Below are 19,574 nucleotides of genomic sequence, written 5' to 3' on the forward strand. Positions count from 1 at the left end.
GTGCCAGTGTATTCCACATAAAGATAACAAATGGATTAAAATTCTTGACTTTTAATCCATCACCTGTGCAGTGCCTTCACAAGCACTTCTGCCCATCAGCATCCTGATGAGCAAGAACTGATCTGATAATTGAACAAGCTGGATTTAAGCTCTCCAGCAAGGCATTATCCAAATCTCCTGACTGGAAACAAGGACTTCCAAACAGATTAATTTCACTCAGGTACATAGATAAAAATAGCCTTTGCATACTGATCTTGGCAGCTTGGTACTTCTGCCTTCAGCAGTTGTAATCTATCCAATGTGCTTATCCCTGCCAGGACCACACTGCAGCAGGCAGGATCTGGAAACCTGACTATATTCTCTGAAATTATTCAGATGTTATCCTGTGCCTCAGCTGTCTAAAGAAGTCAGAATCCAATACAACATACTTAATATTTTAGCTGTCACGAAGAGAGAGGACCTAACCCTTTGGGCCACCTTCTCAGGAGGGACTATGTCTAGATGGTACCTTTTCACCTATTCCCTGTAGGACATCCACTCCTCTGTTGGGCATTTTACTGTTTCCAAGCACATGGCAGGATTCAGTAGGAACTGTGCAGTGATGCTGTTACTCCATCACACAACTGTGTCCAACCAAAAAATTAACAGGCTATCACCACACATATGGCACATGCTTCTCTTAAACAGACTGTCACAAATGTCACAAAACTTCCTCACACGCAGAAAAACACTGTCATGAGCAAAGCCCACGAATCACCCACACTACAAGGTCACTAGCTCTATTTCTTTAGTCAAATCAAATATAAATCATTGAAAATCTCAAAATCAAACCCTCTTACATAAGTGGTACTCCATATAGAATGCTTCCTCTAAGGCAATCAATAGGATGTATTTTTACATTAAAAAATACATCTTGTCTTAGAAGTCATCACAGCATTATTTTGTTTTAAGAACTGCAACACTGATACACTCAGCCATGGTTACCTTGCAGCCTCATCTTCCAGTCGCTTCTTCTGTGCAAGTTCAGCTCTTCTTTTTTGTACCTCTCTTACTTTGTCCTGTTTGATCCTGTGGAGCTGCTCCAAGGCTAATTGCTGCGTGCTGTAACGTTCCCTCAGGTCCTAGGAAGGGAACAATGGAATACATCAAAGGGAACAAAGCCAATCTTTGAGAAAAGCATCCAGGCATCTAATGCCTTTTGAACCAAATTTTAATACAAATGGCCAAAGTAGTACTAAGTTATTAATAGTCCTTGGAGGTCACTGCAAAGAAAGTCAAATCAATGGAAGTATAAAAGGAGATGGCAAGTTTGCAAAGTCAGTGACGTTTTTTGGGCTTTCAAAGAGCCCTTCCAGTCCTACAGCTGCTGGAAATGCCAAATACGACAGAGGAGAGGGGAAGATACAACATTAACAGATCAAACACAACATTACTGGGGGCACTGAAGGCAGTGAATTGTATTTCAAGTAACTACAAGGAGGCAAATTTCAGCTGAAAGCCAACACTGTACCATAACCTGAGAATGCATCCTGCAGAAGGGTGCTCACCCTTGATGCTTCCTGAGTGATCAGTCCCATGTTTAAATCAGAAAAACTTCATAAAAATACCTAGCAGGCTTACCCCTGTGGGAAGCCACAGCTTAAAGACACTAACTCTAACTGGAGTTTTCCTGTACTTGTAAACTCTGCAATTTTAGTCTTTTTCTTTTTGAACACATCCTTCAATTCCTATTCCACCTCCCTCTGAGAACAACCTTTTTATCACAGCAAAAAATCAGCATGAATCTTTGGGATAATTAAATTTACAGAACAAAAAAATCAACAATAATAGAATTACTGTAGATTGTACTTCACCATGTTGCAAAACACCTCTGGGACACTTCAGTCTTTTTTCTTAGGAATCCTGCTGATATACATTGAGCAATGCAACAGGTAAACCCTTTTTGTATCGGATCTCACAAATACAAATAAAGCAATTAAGAATGAATCATTCCCACTACAATATGCACTTCTACCAATAATCATGTTGCCTAAGAGATATGGTGCAATTTATATGACAAAGGCAAGATAACAAGATTGCTGTGTCACTGAAAGTGTCTGTAGCAACAAACTAAATCAAGCAATTGACTACAATTTTCCCTCAAATATATTAAGAAGGAAAAATATTCCCAGCTGATTTTGCACCGAATTTCAGAAGCACTATGGAAGCAAACTTACATTAGAAAAACTCTCGTATCTTTAAGGACAGAAAAACCCTCATGCAAAGCAAAATGAAAAGCTTGGGTAATTTTGATTTTTTTTTCCTTCATAAATTATTCTAAAAGTATTTCTGACCTCAGCAGACAAAAGCAGTGCTGAGGAAAGACAGCAAGTAGGTTTTAGTACTGGGTTAATCTGGAGGCGTAACAGCATTGTGTTTGCCATACCATATTCTGCACTCTGATGCTACTTCTAGACTTTTAAACTTGGACAAGAACTCCTATACCTGAACCACAGCTTAGGATGTATGGATACAGGTACAGAGCAACAGATGGAAAAGTGGGAGAAGACACTGTTTCCATCTGAGACTTCTTTTTTGGTTCATGTTACCTTAACTAACAAGAAAAATAATTGGGTGAAACAACTTAGAAAACAGTCCATTAAGAAATGAGAAGTAAGCATTTTGCTCTCAATATTCTGCAGTTTGGATTTCTAAGCAGGTAAAGAAATGTTAAGTCATTAAGAGGATGTAAAAGCTAGCAGAAAGAAAAACAGCCTATTGGTTTTCTTTTAGGAAAATGTATTTAAGAGAAGTAGTACATCGAAGCAGAAAGGGTAAGCAGAGAAAAACTGCGAAATAATTAAAAACCAAAAAAGCCAAAGATTAGAAAATAACCTTAAGTAAGAGGAAGAGGTTGTTGAGACAGCTTAGCAGAGACAAAAGGCACTGAAGAACAGAATCATCCATATTCTCACACTGCAAGATAAGGTAGATAAAAAGCCAATTAATCTTTGCACTGTATTTTGAAAAACATACTTTAGGGAAGACTGAGTTGTGGGTGCAGCCACTGAACACAGCAAGCCATGCAATAAACAAGTAACTGAAAATGGCCGTTGCATGAAGCCACTTTTAAAAACAAAGTATATTTCTAAATTTGGCCAAACCGGAACAAATCCTTACATGTTTACAAACTTTTGTGGCTTTTTTTATTGGAAAGTGCAGAGCCCTCGTGCTGGCCCAGCATCAATCCATTACTTAAGGAAAGTTCCCATCAGTGCCACTTGGAGCAAGCTGGCAGATAAAGTTAAATGGATGTGTGCTATCTATCCTGTGAGAGCTACCCTGTTTTTAGTCAAGCCAAGAGTTGCCTCAGAAACAAAAATTCAGGGCCACTAGTCAACAACTCTTAACTTACAACAAATTAACAAATATTAACAAATAAGTGGCCTACACTTACTTTTAGGATCATACCCAAACCTGCTACCAGATCTTGCACAGTGTACTATGAAACTATGTAGGTCTATCAATTAAAGTCAAGTGTTCAGTACACAATTCAAAAATAGCAGCAAATATGATCTCATACTGTAAGGACAGAATGTACAACGGCCTGAAAAATTTTAATTCTAAATCAAAATGAAGGCAAAAGGTGAGACTGAGCAATAGTTAAGTCATGCAAAGCAATAGTTAGCAAGAGACTCATATTTTAGTACATTAGCAATAGGTTTAAGTGCATTTTCATTGTATTGTTTACTCCAAGACTTTAGGTAATTCTTACTTGACACTGGTGAAAGTGGCACCAATCTTTATGACTGGATGAAGAAATAAAATACGGTGCTTACAGCTGTAGGATATTTAGATAACACAAGTACCTTAAGCTGACTGTTAAATTCATCCATTTCAGCAAGTTTAGAAGCAGTTTCCTTCTCAAGGGCATCTAGCTGTTCCTTAAGTCTTTGGCATAATTCTTCCTTTTCTTGGGATGTCTTGTGCACTGAATTGACTCCTGTACCTGCATAAGGAAAGACAAGCGATTTTACATGGGTTTCTGGGTTTTTTTTTCAAATTCTTTTCCCAGTTTTTAATCATTGTTTGTTATTTTCCTATTATATACACAATCCAAACCTCCTGCCTTAGAAAAATTCCTTGATTTACCTTTCTATTCATATACAACAAGAGGAAGAAATGTCCCCAGCACTGAACTGAAGCACACAGGCATTCCACCTTACACATACAGAATAATTTGCAAGTTTGTTTCTTTTTTTTTTTAATATCAGACCAATTCATACCAAGCTTCTCTATATAAAGACTTCCAGCATAATTTGAAGTAAAGACCAGTGTAAACATTACATAAATGAACTCCCTTGAGTTTACGCTACCAAAAAAAAGGACAAATTGTAGTAATATCTGGGAGCTACATAGTCTGTATAAATAAAGTTTTAAGCAAAATCTGTGCTTTCTTGCCAAAATATGTTTGTTTGCCCCTTATCTGGAACATGAAGGAGATAATGGAATGCAGATGAGACAATGGCTCTAGCTGGAAAGATGTAGAAGTGAAGGTGTTATTAACACCTGTGTACCCTTCAGCCTTGATTACAAGGGATGAGAAATCAGCAAAGCAATCAAGAACAGAACTCATGTGCAGGCACTTACTCTGAGTGTTGTCAAGTTGAGCATTTTTTATCCTTTCACTTAACAACTGCTTTTCAGGAACTAAATAGATCAGTTTATTCTGATAATCCTGTAGATGTTGAAGAGAACATAACAAATTTTAAATATTGTTTATGAATCATTAAGTAAAACTTGGGTGAATTTTTGAACATAATTTCAGCTCATGTTAATGAAACAGGATGCAAGTTATCATAAATAACTGGTTACTTCATAACATAACAAGTTACTACATAACTGGATAAAAAAATACTACTTCTGTACTCTTAATAGAAATAATATTACAATTGAAAGCTTTTGACTCCAGACCATTAACACAGCTGGAAAAATATTTAACAAACATGCTAGAAGTGTAAATATTATCACAAGGCCATTTAAGGCGACTGCCACAAGCCTAACACAAAACAGTAACAGCATGAAAAGAAGTTTCCCTGATGAGCAGAAGCATCACATAAAAACACAGCAGAGGATAATTTATGGTAGTCAAGAGATTCAAAATAATTAATGTCTTGTTACTCAAATAGAGAAAAGAAGAAGATAAAAGAGGAGCAAGGTAATTCAACCTAAACACCAACTTGCTCTGAACACAGGACAACATTCCTCATAAAAAATCTGAGTCTGGAGCCATGAAATAATTCAAAATTAAAGAGAAGTCACCATTATTGGTTCACAAAAGAGTAGCTGAGGTTTTCACAGCTGTTCTCATTCAACTATGAGCTCATTTCAGTACCTATAATTATTTCTTTAACACCACACAAAACTAAAAGCTTCTGCAATGCTGACAGTCTTGCCTATTTCCTCTCTCCACTGCAATCCAACTGACTCCATATTCCTCCCTAGGGGGATGCATTATCAACAGCATTATGGAAACACAAAATATGGTAAGGGAAAACCACAACCTTAACAGAAAGTTACACACCTCAAGCTGTTGCTGTAGTTGCTTGACTTCCATGATTCCTTGGTCATATTTCCTATCCAAAGCCTCCAGCTCAGTTTTTCGCATTTGCTTTTTGCTACGAATATCCTGCAACCTGCCTGAGATCTGCTGATGTTTGTCAGTCTGGAAAGAAAGCAGAGACAGATTACACCACATATGGCAAAAATCCCTATGCTAAACCTGTGGGCATAATCAGCTCTCTAGAATAACCCAAAATACCTGCTTTAGATTCATCATCCAAAACAGAGTGGAACTCCTAGTGGGCCATTAACGCAGATATTAAGATTTGAATAATTTAAGATACTGGATTTCAGCATGTGTAGTGAAATTCCTGTCTTACCAGGGCTTCTAATTCAAGATTAAGGCTCTTCTTTTTAGAGGTCAGCTTGACAATTTCTTCTTGTTCCCTGTTACGCTGATTAAGAAGCTCTTGGCGACGGATTCTCTCCCATTCCAGTCGTCGCTGGCGCTCAAGCTCCTGCTTAGCTGCCTGAGGAAAAGTTACATTACCTTAAATTACAGTGGAGATGCAGAGCTCAGAGACCATGATTTGATATAATGTGCTCTATTTCTAAACAGCACAACAGCAACACAACATAATGTCTTCCCTGAAGTGCTGTTATACACTTCAGCACCAAAGAATGCAGGAAGGGATCCTACAAGATTCTTCGTGCCACACTCCTGACACTGGATGAAAAAAGCTTCACAATTCAGAAAGCCTCTGCAGCTTGGAATAGTGCCCATAAACCAGCACATTAACAGATACTGCTCGTAACCTCCTTTGAGTATTTCACTGAATTACATAAAATATGGAAGTGTGATGCATGCACTGAGACACCAAGTAGAGGCAAATTTGTCTCGAGTTCGGCTGTCAAAATGTTACCAATTATGAATTCAGTACAGTCTTGCTGGAATATGAATTTTTGCAAAAATGCCAGAAATATGCCCAAGAAAATCTAATCTGTCCTATGATGTATCTGAAAATCTTTAACCTATACCAACACTGACAACAGACAGAAATGATATTCTCTCTCCAGACAACCTGACATCAGCCAGGCCAGGAGACAGAACCAAAGCCAGCACTCAAATCCTGGATGTTCTGCTCAGTGGACACTGCATGCACATACACATTCTTTAGAGCATTAAAAAATAATGTTAAAAAAACAACCTCCCGCCTTTCTATTTCTTTCCTCCTTTCTTCTTCCCTTTGTCTCTCCAGCTCTCGTTGTCTCTCCAGCTGCCTTTCCATTTCCAGTTGCCTCTTCCGTTCCTGCTCCTGGCGTTCCCTCTCTCTTCGCTCCTGTTCTTCCCGTTCTTTCTGAGCCTTCCTTTCAGCCTCTCTCTGCTGCTGCTCCAGCAGGACCTGTCGGCGTTTTTCCAGCTCCATATTTCCCCTCTCATAGTTGGCTTTCCTTTTGTCCTCAAATGTCACTAAAATAAGGAAAGGTCGTTATTTCTGCCCTGTGCAAAACACCGCTCTCAAACAAGGACCTCAGTTATGCCACTAAAGATAGATACTTCTTGGCAAGCTCAAGTTGTTCAGTCATGGATGATGTAAGCATCTTGCATTTGTTAAAGTATTATTTTTCTGTTCAAAAATACCTCTAAGTTTTCCTAAGTATATTCCAACTGGGGGGAGAAAAAAAAAAAGAAAAGGAAGAAGTAGTTCCAGTATAAAAATGACTACAAAAATGACTTGAATGTTACAGGAAAGCCTCTAACTCTAAAGAATGAAAGAGGAAAGAATGCTGGAGGAAAACATAAAAGAACAGCTTTTATAAGCTGGGAGAAGACTCACCACTATTAAAAAGGTTTTCCAATGTGCAGGAAACATTAACACATGGATAAAGAACTTAGTTTCTAAGGGTGTTCCCTGTAAGAGTTCCTGGAGTTAAAACTATCAGACACCAAAACAGGATCAAGCTCAATTACTACACACAAGCATAAAAAGAGACACAAAGGAATGGTTTTGGCCTCCAGCAGCCACCCTTCCAAAAAGAGAGGCAAGTCCTGTCTTGCAGTGTGCCTGTAACATTGTCAGTAATAGATTTGATGTTATGTTCAAATTGCTTCTAGTTTTCAAAGAACTAAACTACATAGGGCTCCCCTGCTTTCAGAATGTCCAGTAATGCCAGAAACTTTCAACTGAAAAAAAATTTGCAGTAGCATGACAGTATCTGGCCATGAAGCGTTTGTTTTCCAGAATACATTATTAATCAGCACACTCTTCCCTTCCTACAGCTAAAAATAGCTCCTGTTCCTGCCTTCTCAATTCTATTAGATGTAACAGGCTGACTACATCCACTTAACAACCTTCCTACCATCCAAGTTAAAAGGGAGCTATCTCCTGAAATGAAATTCTCCATGGATTTGATTATTTCTTCCACTTTCTAAAGGTTTCAGTGCCCTTCAAAAACAGCCCCACACATTAAGAACATGAACCCTGTTTTTTACCTGGCTGTTTTTTCTGTGGCTCCTCCTCTTGCACAGGTTGGTAAGATGGCAGAGTTCCATTTATATTTTCAGCATATTTTCCACTCCTGGAGGGAAAAAAATCCACCCCACCATTGTCAGAGAAATAGCACAGTTGTGTTAAATATATCACATTTCACTGCCCTCAGTGATTACCTGAAAGAAGGTGGCACCAGCTCGAGGGGCAGAGTCAGGGGCAGTGGCTGCCCAGCTTTGGCCATGTCTGTGAGGTGCATGGCCAACACAAACTCATCAGCCTTCAGCTGCCCATCTCCATCTATATCAGCCAGGGACCTGCAGGGGTTCAACAGCAGCACCAGTTAGAACCAAACATCTCCATCACTCACAAATTACAGCTGAAACAAGGCACCGTGGAGAAACAATTTTTAAAACTGACAATTCCTGTGAAATGTTTTGGTAAAAATACTTCCAGTTAATAACACAAATAATTGATGAAGGGAGATATTATTTTGTTTAATCATGTACTGTTATTCAGATCAAAGAATCATGGAATGGTTGAAGGGACCTTAAAGATCATCCCATTCCACCCCCTGCCATGGGAAGGGACACCTTCCACTATCCCAGGTTGCTCAAAGTTCTGTCCAGCCTGGCCTTGAACACTTCCAGGGATGGGGCAGCCACAGCTTCTCTGGACAACCTTGGCCAGGGCCTCACCACCCTCACAGCAAAGAATTTCTTCCTATAATCCAATCTAAACCTACTCTCTTTCAGTTGGAAGCCATTCCCCCTTGTCCTGTCTCTACAAGACTTTGTAAACAGTCTCTCTCCATCTTTCTTCTAGGATCCTTTCAGGTGAAGCTTTCTTTTCAGCTTCACTGAAACTCTCCTCTCCAGCCTGAACAATCCCAGTTCTCTTACATTTCCATAAAATACTGAAAAATGGAGAGGAAATGGTTGATTTATTGCATCACCAACAGAAGAGCTGGAAAACAATTCCAGGACCATTCTTAACCAGCTCAAAATACTAGAAAACACTTTTTCAACTAGTTTTTTTACAGCACAAGAAAACATTACATAAAATTACATCAAATTCTACAAGAGGAAGCTTTGCATAGAATTCTTCTTTCCCCCTTGTGTCTCCTTGGCAGTGCAGGGAAAACATGAGCTGGCCCAGAGTACCTCATAGCAGGCAGGAAAAGGATCACCTACCCCCTCTAAGGAGAAGGAGATCCTATCAGCCTACAAAATGTTTCCCACAAACTGGGGGGTGATGGAGTGGGTGTGTTTGTGTGAAACCAGTCAAATGCAAGAAAGCAGGAGTCTTTCTCAAAGAACTATCTATAGAGATAGAATTGCTGAAATGTGTCCTTAGACTGCACATAAGCAAAAAGCTGAATAAAATCACAGTTCAATAAATAAGCAGTAAAAAAAAAAAAAAAACCTCTGTGAAAAACAAAAAGGAAACAACAAAACAACCACAAAAACCCCCATCACACACACACAAACAGAGTAAAAAACAAAAGCAGGAGATGATGAAATGAGATATTTGTTATGCTCACACACCAGCACTATTCACATATAACAGCACCATTATTACAGTAATTACCATGCATAAGCACCCAGAGAAATACTGGTAATTTCTTAGGGCAAAACTGAAACTCTGGCTATTAATCCTCTCTACATGGGCACACAGAGCTCCCTGCACTGGCTCCTGATACCTTCAGGATAGACACCCAGAAGGAAAAGAGCCACTGCACGCCTGATTTATGCCCCCAATACTCCAGAGAGGAGCAGTACAGCCCCACACTCCACGTTTATCTTCACAGCATGAAACCAAACAAGCTGAGCTTTGCTGCTGCTAAAGACACAAATGACTGTCCTGGGATAGAGGAAGAAGAAAGGGAACTCAGGAGGAGATGTAAAGCTGTTGTGAATTCTGCTGGGCCACTCAATTTCATGTATAACATCTGAATTATGTCTGAAGGTGTAACCTAAACTAGCCTATCTAGCAGGGCAGATCATTCAAGCTTTCCAACAACTCTCACCACTTTCATCAGCACAATAAAGGCAAGTCTTAACAAACATGTAATATGCAGATATCTTTATGGAAATGGCAGTAAAACTCAAAACAGCTTAAGGGTTACTTAATTTTTAATCCTCCTCCCTACTTTAAAACTAACCACCTAGACTTCAGAATCCTACTTCTGAAAGGAATGAGCCCTCAGCTCAGCTCAGCGAGTGCATCCCTGGATCAGAAATTGATGTTAGCATCTCTTCTATTATGTGGAGTTTAACAAACACACACAAAGAGTGAAAAATTGTATTATCTCAAGGTGTCTTTTAGAAATGTAACTAGTGAATAAACTTAGTTTAACTAGCAGCTCTGTTTCTGGTTATGATTTTAGATCTAGAGTGTCTCTTCATCATTTCTTATTTAATAAAGTACATTTCCTCTTTTAACACCATAAACACATTGAATCAGTAATTAAACTCACCAAATAGTAGCCAGCTGAGTCTGTGAAAGATTTGATTGCAGAAGGGCATTCCTTGCTTGAAATCCTTAGTGAAAGCATAGAAGGTTTTTATTAAAATAAACACTTTGTTCAAAGATTCACATGAGGCAAAAAATGGGTCATGAACTGGGGCATGTTTCCTTTTAATATTAATCTAATCCATTTTTATCTGTTGGTTTTACTTCCAGGCTTAACAACAGGCATTACAACCTGAACACAATGAAGATGTGAGTATTCTCCTGTACCTTTTTTCACTCAGAGCACCTAACAGAAAAGCTGACATGAAAAATAGGTATTTATGGTAATCCCCACAGCTGTCACAAAAGCACAGCTGACTGTTTGCCTAAACCTTCAGCTATCATCTGGAGAGCTTTCCTTGGTAGCAAAGAACCATATACATTTCTAGGCAGGTTGAGGAAACCTTCAGCCCAAAACTGACTGAACAAAACCAGCATTCATTTCTTGAAAGAAAGAATTGTCCTCCTTTTTTTGTAGGCAAGGGAACTGAAGCAGAGTGCTCATTCAAAATGGGAAATCTAACTAAGACACACAAGACACACATATTGACTTTACACCTGCTGACTGCTTGGCCAGTGTTCTACTCTCTGCATTACACTGAGGGATCCAGTTTTATAGGAACTTCTGTAAAACTCTCCCCTTGTATTAACTTTGTGTGAAGTCTTCTGAAGCCACCATAATGCCGTCACTGGAAGCCAACAAGGAATGACTCTCCTAAAATACTTTGGAAAAATTCCAATCAATGGCTGCAGTTCTGCAGTCTTTCCCAAACTGCTTTCTTTCAAAAGATAAAGCTCAAGTATCTGAGCATTGTCTAATACAGGAGCACATGGCACAAAAATGATGGTGAATGTCCCCCATTTTCACAAGAAAGAGTCTCAGTCCAAAGAGTGATGCTTGAAAAACACCTGCTGACTTTACAGAGCTGAATTCCACAGCCTTGTGGTTCTCAGGCTCCTCTAGCACTATCCCAGCACCGCCAGGCTTCTCTTTGCTGCAACAGCTGCTGTAGCTTCCCCAGTGTATTTGGCTCTTCCAAGTCTAACACAAAGCCCAAGTCAATGAACTGATGGTTATTTCCATTTCTTGGCTGGCTGAAACCCACTCTCTCCCGCACAGGTCTGAACACCAACATTTCAGCTTTTATTTCACATGCAAGTCAAATCCCAAGCTGGGATTCCATTCCTCAGCCTGTGATGTTCAGAGGCAGGAAACACTCTGGTTTTCCCAGACCATACCAAATGCCATACTCACCTGATAAATATCCACTCATACTTTTATCAAGACTGTTAAATTTCTGTCTGTATTTTAATCTGGAGGCCTGAGGAACTGCCCAGTCTGAGGATGTAATCTTTGGTGAATTCCCAGCTAGTGATGCACTAGAGGAAGAATTTGAACTGCAATATAATTTCAAAACAAAACAGAAAAAAAACAAAGCAAAAAACCAAACCAAACCAACCAACCAAATATTAAAAGAGAACCAAAAGAGAAAAAGAGATAAAGAAATAACTCTAAATCACTTGGCTTAATAAAGAGGCATTGGAACAGAAGATATATAGCATCTTCCAGTAACATGAAACAACTTCCATGAAGTTTTACTTCTGCTAACTTGCTATAAATAATTTCATCACAAATATGGAATTTTACAGTGAAAGTAGGGACATCTATCTATAAGGTAACAACATGTTGAATTGAAAATCCTGTTCCTTTGGTATCACAGGCACTTATGCACATAATTGATTGTTCTACTGCTGCAAAATAATAGTATAGGAAACCACAAGAAAACACCTCAACTTTCCTGCAAGTGTTTACAAGGGCTGTGAAGTGTTGGGCCATGTCTAAGTAACTTTAAGAGGCATGTAAATGAATAACCATGAGAATAAAAATGGATCTGATGAGCTCATAACCAAAAGCAGCTTCTAAATCTGTTTTAGACACCATATTCCAGCTCTACCTCTTCTTTCTGTTAGTGACAATGACATGCTGAGTGGAGCTTTTCCAACTCATTTTCTGCAGAATATTGCTGATGGAAGGTTTAGATATACCCATAAAACTTCCATCTAAACTCCCAGCATTTTCAGTGTCCCATCTCTGAAACTCAGATAAACTCAGGTGAATCCAGCCTTCCTTGTTTAAGGTAATCCCCTGCTCTGTCAAGTATAAAAAACTATTTGAAGTGTTATCCAAGGCAATACAGAATGCTGACAAAAAAAAAGCCTCTCCAGCACAATGCTGGATTGACATCCCCTGCATGGAATGAGACAACATGATGGTGAAAATGCTGCCAACAATAACACTGGAGAAGGGCTCCTTTGTAAAGCTACAGCACCAGCAGAAGAAAGCTTTCCAATTAAAAAAAACCACAACAAAACAAAAACCCAAAAAAGATTATTCCAGGCACACGCCAAGCCTACAGTCATCTTACAGGACATCTGCTGACATCATGTGTGTGAGGAGCCCAGATCATGCACCCCACATGTCCTGAATGGGCAGCATGGAGGTGCAAGAGCCTCTGAGCCACTTATGGAACTCAGCTGGGGTGGAGATGTCCTCAGGACTACCTTTGGGAAACACCCCTGGATGCCCAACTGGATAGATATGCCCAGTCCCTCACTTTAGTCTATGGCAAAGCTCTAAAATCCATGAACCAGAGCAGCTGATTACAAGGATTCATAACCTTATATTATTCATAAAATAAATTCACACATAAATATTGATAACAAATCCTATTCTTATGTGCCTGCTGATTACATGGTGCCTTCTATAATGAATGAGCACATAATGCATAAACATTGCTTTTATAACTACTTGGTAAGATTTGTTTCTATTTAGTAATGAGGTACATTCCCTTCTTTTTGGCACTGCTCATCTGACCTCTTCATCTACCTTGGATGTTTTGTCAATTTACTGAAAACATTACTTATTGTGCATATAAAAACAAAATCTGTTTTCAGACTTGATAGGTCATATTAGATAGACTAATTTTTAATAAACGTACTTTGAAAATAGAAATGCTCCATAAGTTTTGGAAAGTATACTACTTAAGTGTAAGATACAGCCATTTTAAACTTAACTTCCATACCTGCTAGATCCCAAATCAATTAGTGACTGTGCCTTCTGCATACTGGAAGCACCAAATCCTCCTGCCATGGGGCCTAAAGAACCAGTATGAGGCAGCGCTGGAACAAACAGAAACAAGAAATTAACCCCAGAACTGGAAAGCAACTGGGTATAAGATAATGCTTCATAATCAACATTCACTTTGATAGAAGTAAGAAAAGATAATCAGTGTCTTGTTGTTATGATTAACTAGTTAGAACAGAATTAACATATGTGAACTTTGGAGAAAAAACATTTGTAGTATTTTTTGTTGGGTTTTTGTTGTTTTTTTTTTTTAAACTCACATGCATGTGTTAGCATTCCTGACCGAAATTAGCCACAGGGAAAATAAGACTCACAATTCTGAAAGCAAGTACTGGACTGTGCTATACTTACTTGAGGAGAAAGGTACGGACAAAGGCTGCAGAAGGCTGGATGTTCCATTTGGCAACGAGGAGGTACTGACAGAAGGCACCAGGGGAGCAGAGATAACCAAAGGAGGAATGGAAGTCATGGAGGTCAGAGACATGGGAGCTAATGGTGTGATCGCAGACACAGACGTTGGCATGGACAGATTTGGCATACTACCCATTCCTAGAGCAAAACCCAATAATTCATGGTTTAACATGGCAGAGGCTTCAGCAAGAAACGGGGTCACTTATGTGAGGCAGAAATTACACAAAGCAGCTGTTGTCTGGAATGCAATGAGTTAAAATGGATGCTCATGTACAATATTTACTTTTTCTCTTAATTTAGCCAAGACAGCTCACAGAAGAAAATATACTGAAGAGCAGGAATTTTAAAAGAAATAACTTGACAAGCAAATTCATTCTCAACGTAGGTTTAGCTACTACTTCACAACAGAGTAAGATCTGGTTTTCTATAGTTGCAGCTATACCTAGTTCTCAACAAGCCTGGCCCCTGAGAGAGAATTACAACCTCAAAAGCTGTGACAATGCTCTACAGGGAAAAGCTGATGCTGTTTCTGAACTAAGTCTCTTGCAAGTACCAGCCCTGGAAGAATCCATAGGGGTGAAAAGTCCCTATTAGGCATGCTTAGCAAAGGATTTCCAGAGGCAGCTGCCTGAGGCAAATTAGGACACTTGAATTACTGGCTGCATCTTGTGGAAGACAACAGTGCTGGTGAGATGATGGAAAGTTAATAGAGGTAACTGTATGCCAACCACAGCTCCCTGTAAATGCATGCCCTTGTACCCAAACACATGAGATTTGGTGATGAGCAGACATTTTAAATCATGTATGTAATTAATATATGCATACATTTAATTTCAGCATAGAAGTGTGCACTTATTTTGTAATCCAGCTGGTCATTGTGAATATTTTGTGCTACAAAACAACACAATAACAAGCTTGCACTGAATCCCCAGACACCATTAGGAAAAAAAAAGGTCAAAGTAATTCTATTCAGTTAATCATATAACCAAAATAGACAATCTGATTCATTTTGAAAAAATATGTAAAATAGCCCTTCTACCAAAACTCTGACCTTTGATTAAATTTAACTTTAAAATCTCCAAGTATAAATAGGTGGCTGAGTAGGAGGGAGACAAAAAAAGAGCATCAGTACAAAATGAGAGCCTGCAAGTCAGATGGCAGATGTGAATGGCTTTCCTGTCAAAATTTTATAAATGTTTTTCTTAACTAAAAGTCTTCAAAGAATCAAATTATCAAAAATATCAAGAAAGTGACCTGGTGAAATTCCTAAATCAGAATATCCTTTTTTCTTTTTTCACACTGATTCACTAAACTTTCATGGTCAGATTAATGCTTTTATTTGGCTGCAATTAACTGTGTTTTTTTACCTCTGAACACTAAGTAATTATATATTCATAAGTACCAAAGCGAGCTGACATTAGTGGTGAAAATACTGGAGTTTGTTTCATGACAGGAGGGAGAACTGAAGGCAAGTGCTGTCCTTGCAATTTCAGCTTGATGAGTTTCATGGCTATAGAGAACTCCAGTTGATCCATTTTTCCATCCTTGTTCAGGTCCGAGAGTGTCCTTAAAACAAAACAAAATAAAATTAGAGAGGAAATAGAAATTTAATTTTTTTAATTACTGAGAAGCTTTCCTATCAGATTTATTTACTGGTTTTGCACAGGAAAACAAGAAATTTATTGCAAAGTAAATTTTCTTCTTTTGACAACAGTCATACGATCAGAAGTTTGAGTACCCACTTTGTCATCTGCAGAATTCAGTTTTGAGTTTGCTGTATATTAAATACTTAACTCCTGATAACGCAGGAAAACATTTGGGAAAGCAGAAGTCTCCTGCCCAGTGGATACACTTGCTGCCTCTGCTGCAAGCCTCTGCCATGCTTTTCTCTATGCTCCTAGCCAGAATAATTATTTTAAATTAATCCTTGGTAAGGTAAGGAATTAATGCAAGAATCTGGAACAGGAAGCAGGAGGATGCAGAAACCTCCTAAAGGCACTGTACACTGCTATGAAAACTTCATTAATTCACAGTGTGGTGAGGTTTTCTAAGCCTGATACCCACACTGTCTTCTTTTGACACTTCTCCAAATAAACTTAAATACAACAGGAAATATATTCAACAGTGCATACATAACCTCAAAATTTCTGGTCATACAGATAATACTAAATTTTATTAATATTTACACATGCAAGGACCAAGCACAAGAATGTAAATAAAACTGGGAGAAAAAAAAAAAATCAGACTGATGTTAAGATACATTTTTCCTTTGATTTTGTTACTGTTCAGTATAAAACCCCAAGGCCCCACAGAAAAATTTCCTTGCCCCTCTTTCCCAGGCACTGAAGTGTCTGGTTTAGGGGTGAACATGGTAGTGGTGCTGGTTGGACTTGATGATCCCAGGAGTCTTTTCTAACCTTAACAATTCTGTGATTCTATGTGTCTGAAGGAAAAACTAACTTGCATTTAGTTATTTTCTTTAATACTTTTACACAGGTGAGTTCTTTTTAATTATTACAAGCCTCAACACATCTTTTATCACATACAAGTCTTGGTAACAGCCAAGTACCCAAAACTGAGCACAGGATTCTAGTGAGGACTGAGGGGTTACAGAGAAGAAAATGTTTCAAGTGTTGCACTCAGCATGTGTATGCTGCAAGGAACAGCACTTTTCCCAGTTCCTGTATTAACAGCACTGCTTGGTATCTCATGCATCATAACTGTCCTTCTACTAAAACTTCTTCTGTCACCTTAGACTTTTTTCTTGTCTTCTACTTTCAGTGTATTTCAAGCACTTAATACAGTATTAAAAGGCTACGTTCAGCATGATCCAATTTGAAATAATGATGTAAAAATTATTGGTTTTTAATTAATTGTTGGTACACATATGGGCTGAATCCTACCTCTAAATTTAGTAAAATTAAAACAATGATTCAGACAACACTCTCTACCTTGACTGCTGAAAGCCTCTTTGAAACAACACAACACACCAAAGGTAGTATTTGAATGCTATGCATCTCCTATCTTAAAAAAGAAAAACGAACAGTAAAGAATACCTTACCATATTTCGGCAAGGATTGAAGATGGTAGACCTGATTGCAAAAAAAAGGTACGTGCTTGATCACCTGTGATAAACAAGGGAAAAAAGACAGACTTTCACACAAGAGACAGATTTTTGAAGAGCTCAGCACTGTCTTGGGGGATCAGGTTCTTGAAAGAAATCCTCATGCTGGATGCCAAGCTTTCCAGGGCTTTTTGTCCATCTTTTCATGCTGGTGACAGTGATTGTCACACACCCATGTATTACATAATTCCCAATCTTTGCTCTGAGAAGAAATTTCAGATAGCTATGAAAACTTTAACAGGTCACAAATCAATGGCTGCCAACATCTTAAAAGATGCAAGAATTCAAGAATGACTGAAAATTTAGTCCCCAATTACTTATGCAGGAAAGGATGAGCATGCCAGTTCTTTCCTTCTCTATCCCATCTAACTTGGGCCAGTATTGTGTCTCTAGAAAAACTAGGAAAACACCATGTTCTAAATAATATTCTGTTTTGTCAGAGAACACCCACCATTTCAGTATTTCAGTGAGGGAATGGGAACTGTTGTGCAATCCCATACCAAGTTCCACATCAACTGGCACACAACAAAACAGGGACAGTGATGTTTATGCCTACATCTGAGTGAATTACAGATGCTTAAGGCTAATACTTCAGGTTACTCTTTTAGCTCTCTCTTCCCTTATATTCATATGCAATCTTTTATTTCAAGCATTTGTCAAATAAATAACAAAACCTGCAGATGTAGGTGCGGGTAAGAGCCCAGATGTGGCCTAAGGGTAGTCCCTGAGACAGCGTAATTTTCAGCTGGAGATAAACACCAACCTTCCAGTACTGTTTGGCCGAAGCAGGAGTTAGGTGCCACTTAGCCAGAAGATGTGCATGCTCCATACAGACAACTTCCCACTCTCTCCCCAGTCTTTTCCAGCCCCAAAAGAGGAAAAGCAGGGCCAGTGGAGCAACTACACAGAGCATTAATGGACAGCTGGGTAAGTAGGAGCCATCAGGGCTGGTCTTTAGTGCCCACCCACACACAAAGAATTCTTAAATTAAGACATCTTTGCCAATGAATTTGACTCCTTTGTGATACCACAAGCACATTTTAAATTTAAAACCTGCAAGTTCTGAGGTGCATAGCAATGTGACCCAATTGTTTCAGAGGAGAAGCAGCTGAATGCAACTGGAACTGACAGCAGGCCCCTGCAAAATGCTGTTAGTCCACTCAGAACCTGCTGAAGCCCCAATGGGTAATAAATTTCAAGCAGCTGCTAACAAGGACAAGCTGTCAGCATCCCTCTCCCTGCCTCATCCTCCCAAACAAAGATACCAAACAGCACAGCATTCTCTCCTCAGACTGAGGAGAGCCACTTCTGGTGTGTCTGGTGTCACTTGCCACAACAGCTACTGTAAGAGCTCCCTGGCAGCCTCCCGTGTGAACATGGATTTTGCCTGATACTCTCTGGTTTTTGAAACTAGACAGAATGGCAGCACACAGCTGATGGCTGCAGAAGTGACAGGGTTAAACCAAACAGCTTTCCTGTGCCCGACTTTAGAGGAAAGCTTGTTAAGTTTACTAATAACCTGTGGCTGTTTGGCTGAAGAATATGGTTATTAGTCACACAACAAAGGGCTAGAAATAGGATGCAGCTCTCAAACTGTTTTACAGAGACAGGTATGTGTACACAGAAGTTAATGTGTAATGCAGAGCCTCAGACCAACCTGTAATGTAACCTCCTGTGGGTTTAAGGCTATCAAACTGCTTGTCATGCTTGGCCCGCTCTTCGGAGGTGATGGCCCATATGTTTGGCCCTCCTGGGGGAAAAAAAAACAAACAAAAAAAACCCAAGCCAATAAAAAACCAGTGAACAACCAAATGGATTGAAAACTTCCAAAAATAAAGCACATCACTTACAAAATAAAAGCTTGGCTTTCTCAAGAGACAAAGTTAGATGCGGACACACCCAGCTCCTACCAGTTTGGCAAGGACGTTATGCAACACAGACCTGCTTCCCAGATGTGCAAGCCGAGCTGAGACAATCCCCCAGCCAGACTGCTTCACCCTCGGCTCTCAAACAAGCTCTGTCGTCCTTCGAGCTGGTGCAGAGCAGTTTCCTGTTGCTGCTGATTGATTGCAGCCCGAGCAGGATGTGTCTCACCATCCCCTGTGTGAGCCAAACACTGCCCTGGCTCACTGACGAATCTCGGTGTCCCCCAGGTTCTCATGCACCTTTCACACCCTTCAGCTGACAAAAAGATTTACACTTGTCTTTCCAACACTCTAAAAACAAAATTGGGACTGCTAACAACAGTAATTTGGTTTTGTCTGACAAAGGAGTGACATTTTGGGCTGTTTTTTTAAAACAGTATGCAATTTCCACTTCACATTTTTCAATACTTTATGGAGTATAAAAT

The 19,574-nt window shown here is 39.2% G+C and overlaps 1 protein-coding gene across 7 annotated transcripts in view; it reads right to left on the reverse strand.

The window, feature by feature from the left end:
• Positions 1 to 19,574, reverse strand: part of ITSN2 (intersectin 2) — an 81,823-nt gene that overhangs the window by 30,790 nt on the left and 31,459 nt on the right. For 4 of the 7 annotated variants that reach the window (XM_082276882.1, XM_082276881.1, XM_082276887.1 and 1 more), the window contains exons 3-18: positions 18,882 to 18,974; positions 17,162 to 17,225; positions 15,503 to 15,666; positions 14,041 to 14,238; positions 13,628 to 13,724; positions 11,800 to 11,924; positions 10,510 to 10,573; positions 8,210 to 8,347; positions 8,036 to 8,121; positions 6,750 to 7,012; positions 5,922 to 6,071; positions 5,564 to 5,704; positions 4,630 to 4,717; positions 3,849 to 3,988; positions 2,875 to 2,955; positions 985 to 1,121 (exon numbers count right to left, since the gene is read on the reverse strand). In XM_082276882.1, coding sequence (XP_082133008.1) covers positions 985 to 1,121; positions 2,875 to 2,955; positions 3,849 to 3,988; positions 4,630 to 4,717; positions 5,564 to 5,704; positions 5,922 to 6,071; positions 6,750 to 7,012; positions 8,036 to 8,121; positions 8,210 to 8,347; positions 10,510 to 10,573; positions 11,800 to 11,924; positions 13,628 to 13,724; positions 14,041 to 14,238; positions 15,503 to 15,666; positions 17,162 to 17,225; positions 18,882 to 18,974 — 2,029 coding nt within the window. Of the gene's footprint in view, positions 1 to 984; positions 1,122 to 2,874; positions 2,956 to 3,848; positions 3,989 to 4,629; positions 4,718 to 5,563; positions 5,705 to 5,921; positions 6,072 to 6,749; positions 7,013 to 8,035; positions 8,122 to 8,209; positions 8,348 to 10,509; positions 10,574 to 11,799; positions 11,925 to 13,627; positions 13,725 to 14,040; positions 14,239 to 15,467; positions 15,667 to 17,156; positions 17,226 to 18,881; positions 18,975 to 19,574 lie in introns of those variants that run through there. The other 3 variants (XM_082276884.1, XM_082276883.1, XM_082276885.1) reach the window with 3 other exon arrangements.

This window comes from Coloeus monedula (genome assembly GCF_965178545.1).
Source record: "Coloeus monedula genome assembly, chromosome: 2".
Taxonomy (NCBI): Eukaryota; Metazoa; Chordata; class Aves; order Passeriformes; family Corvidae; genus Coloeus; species Coloeus monedula.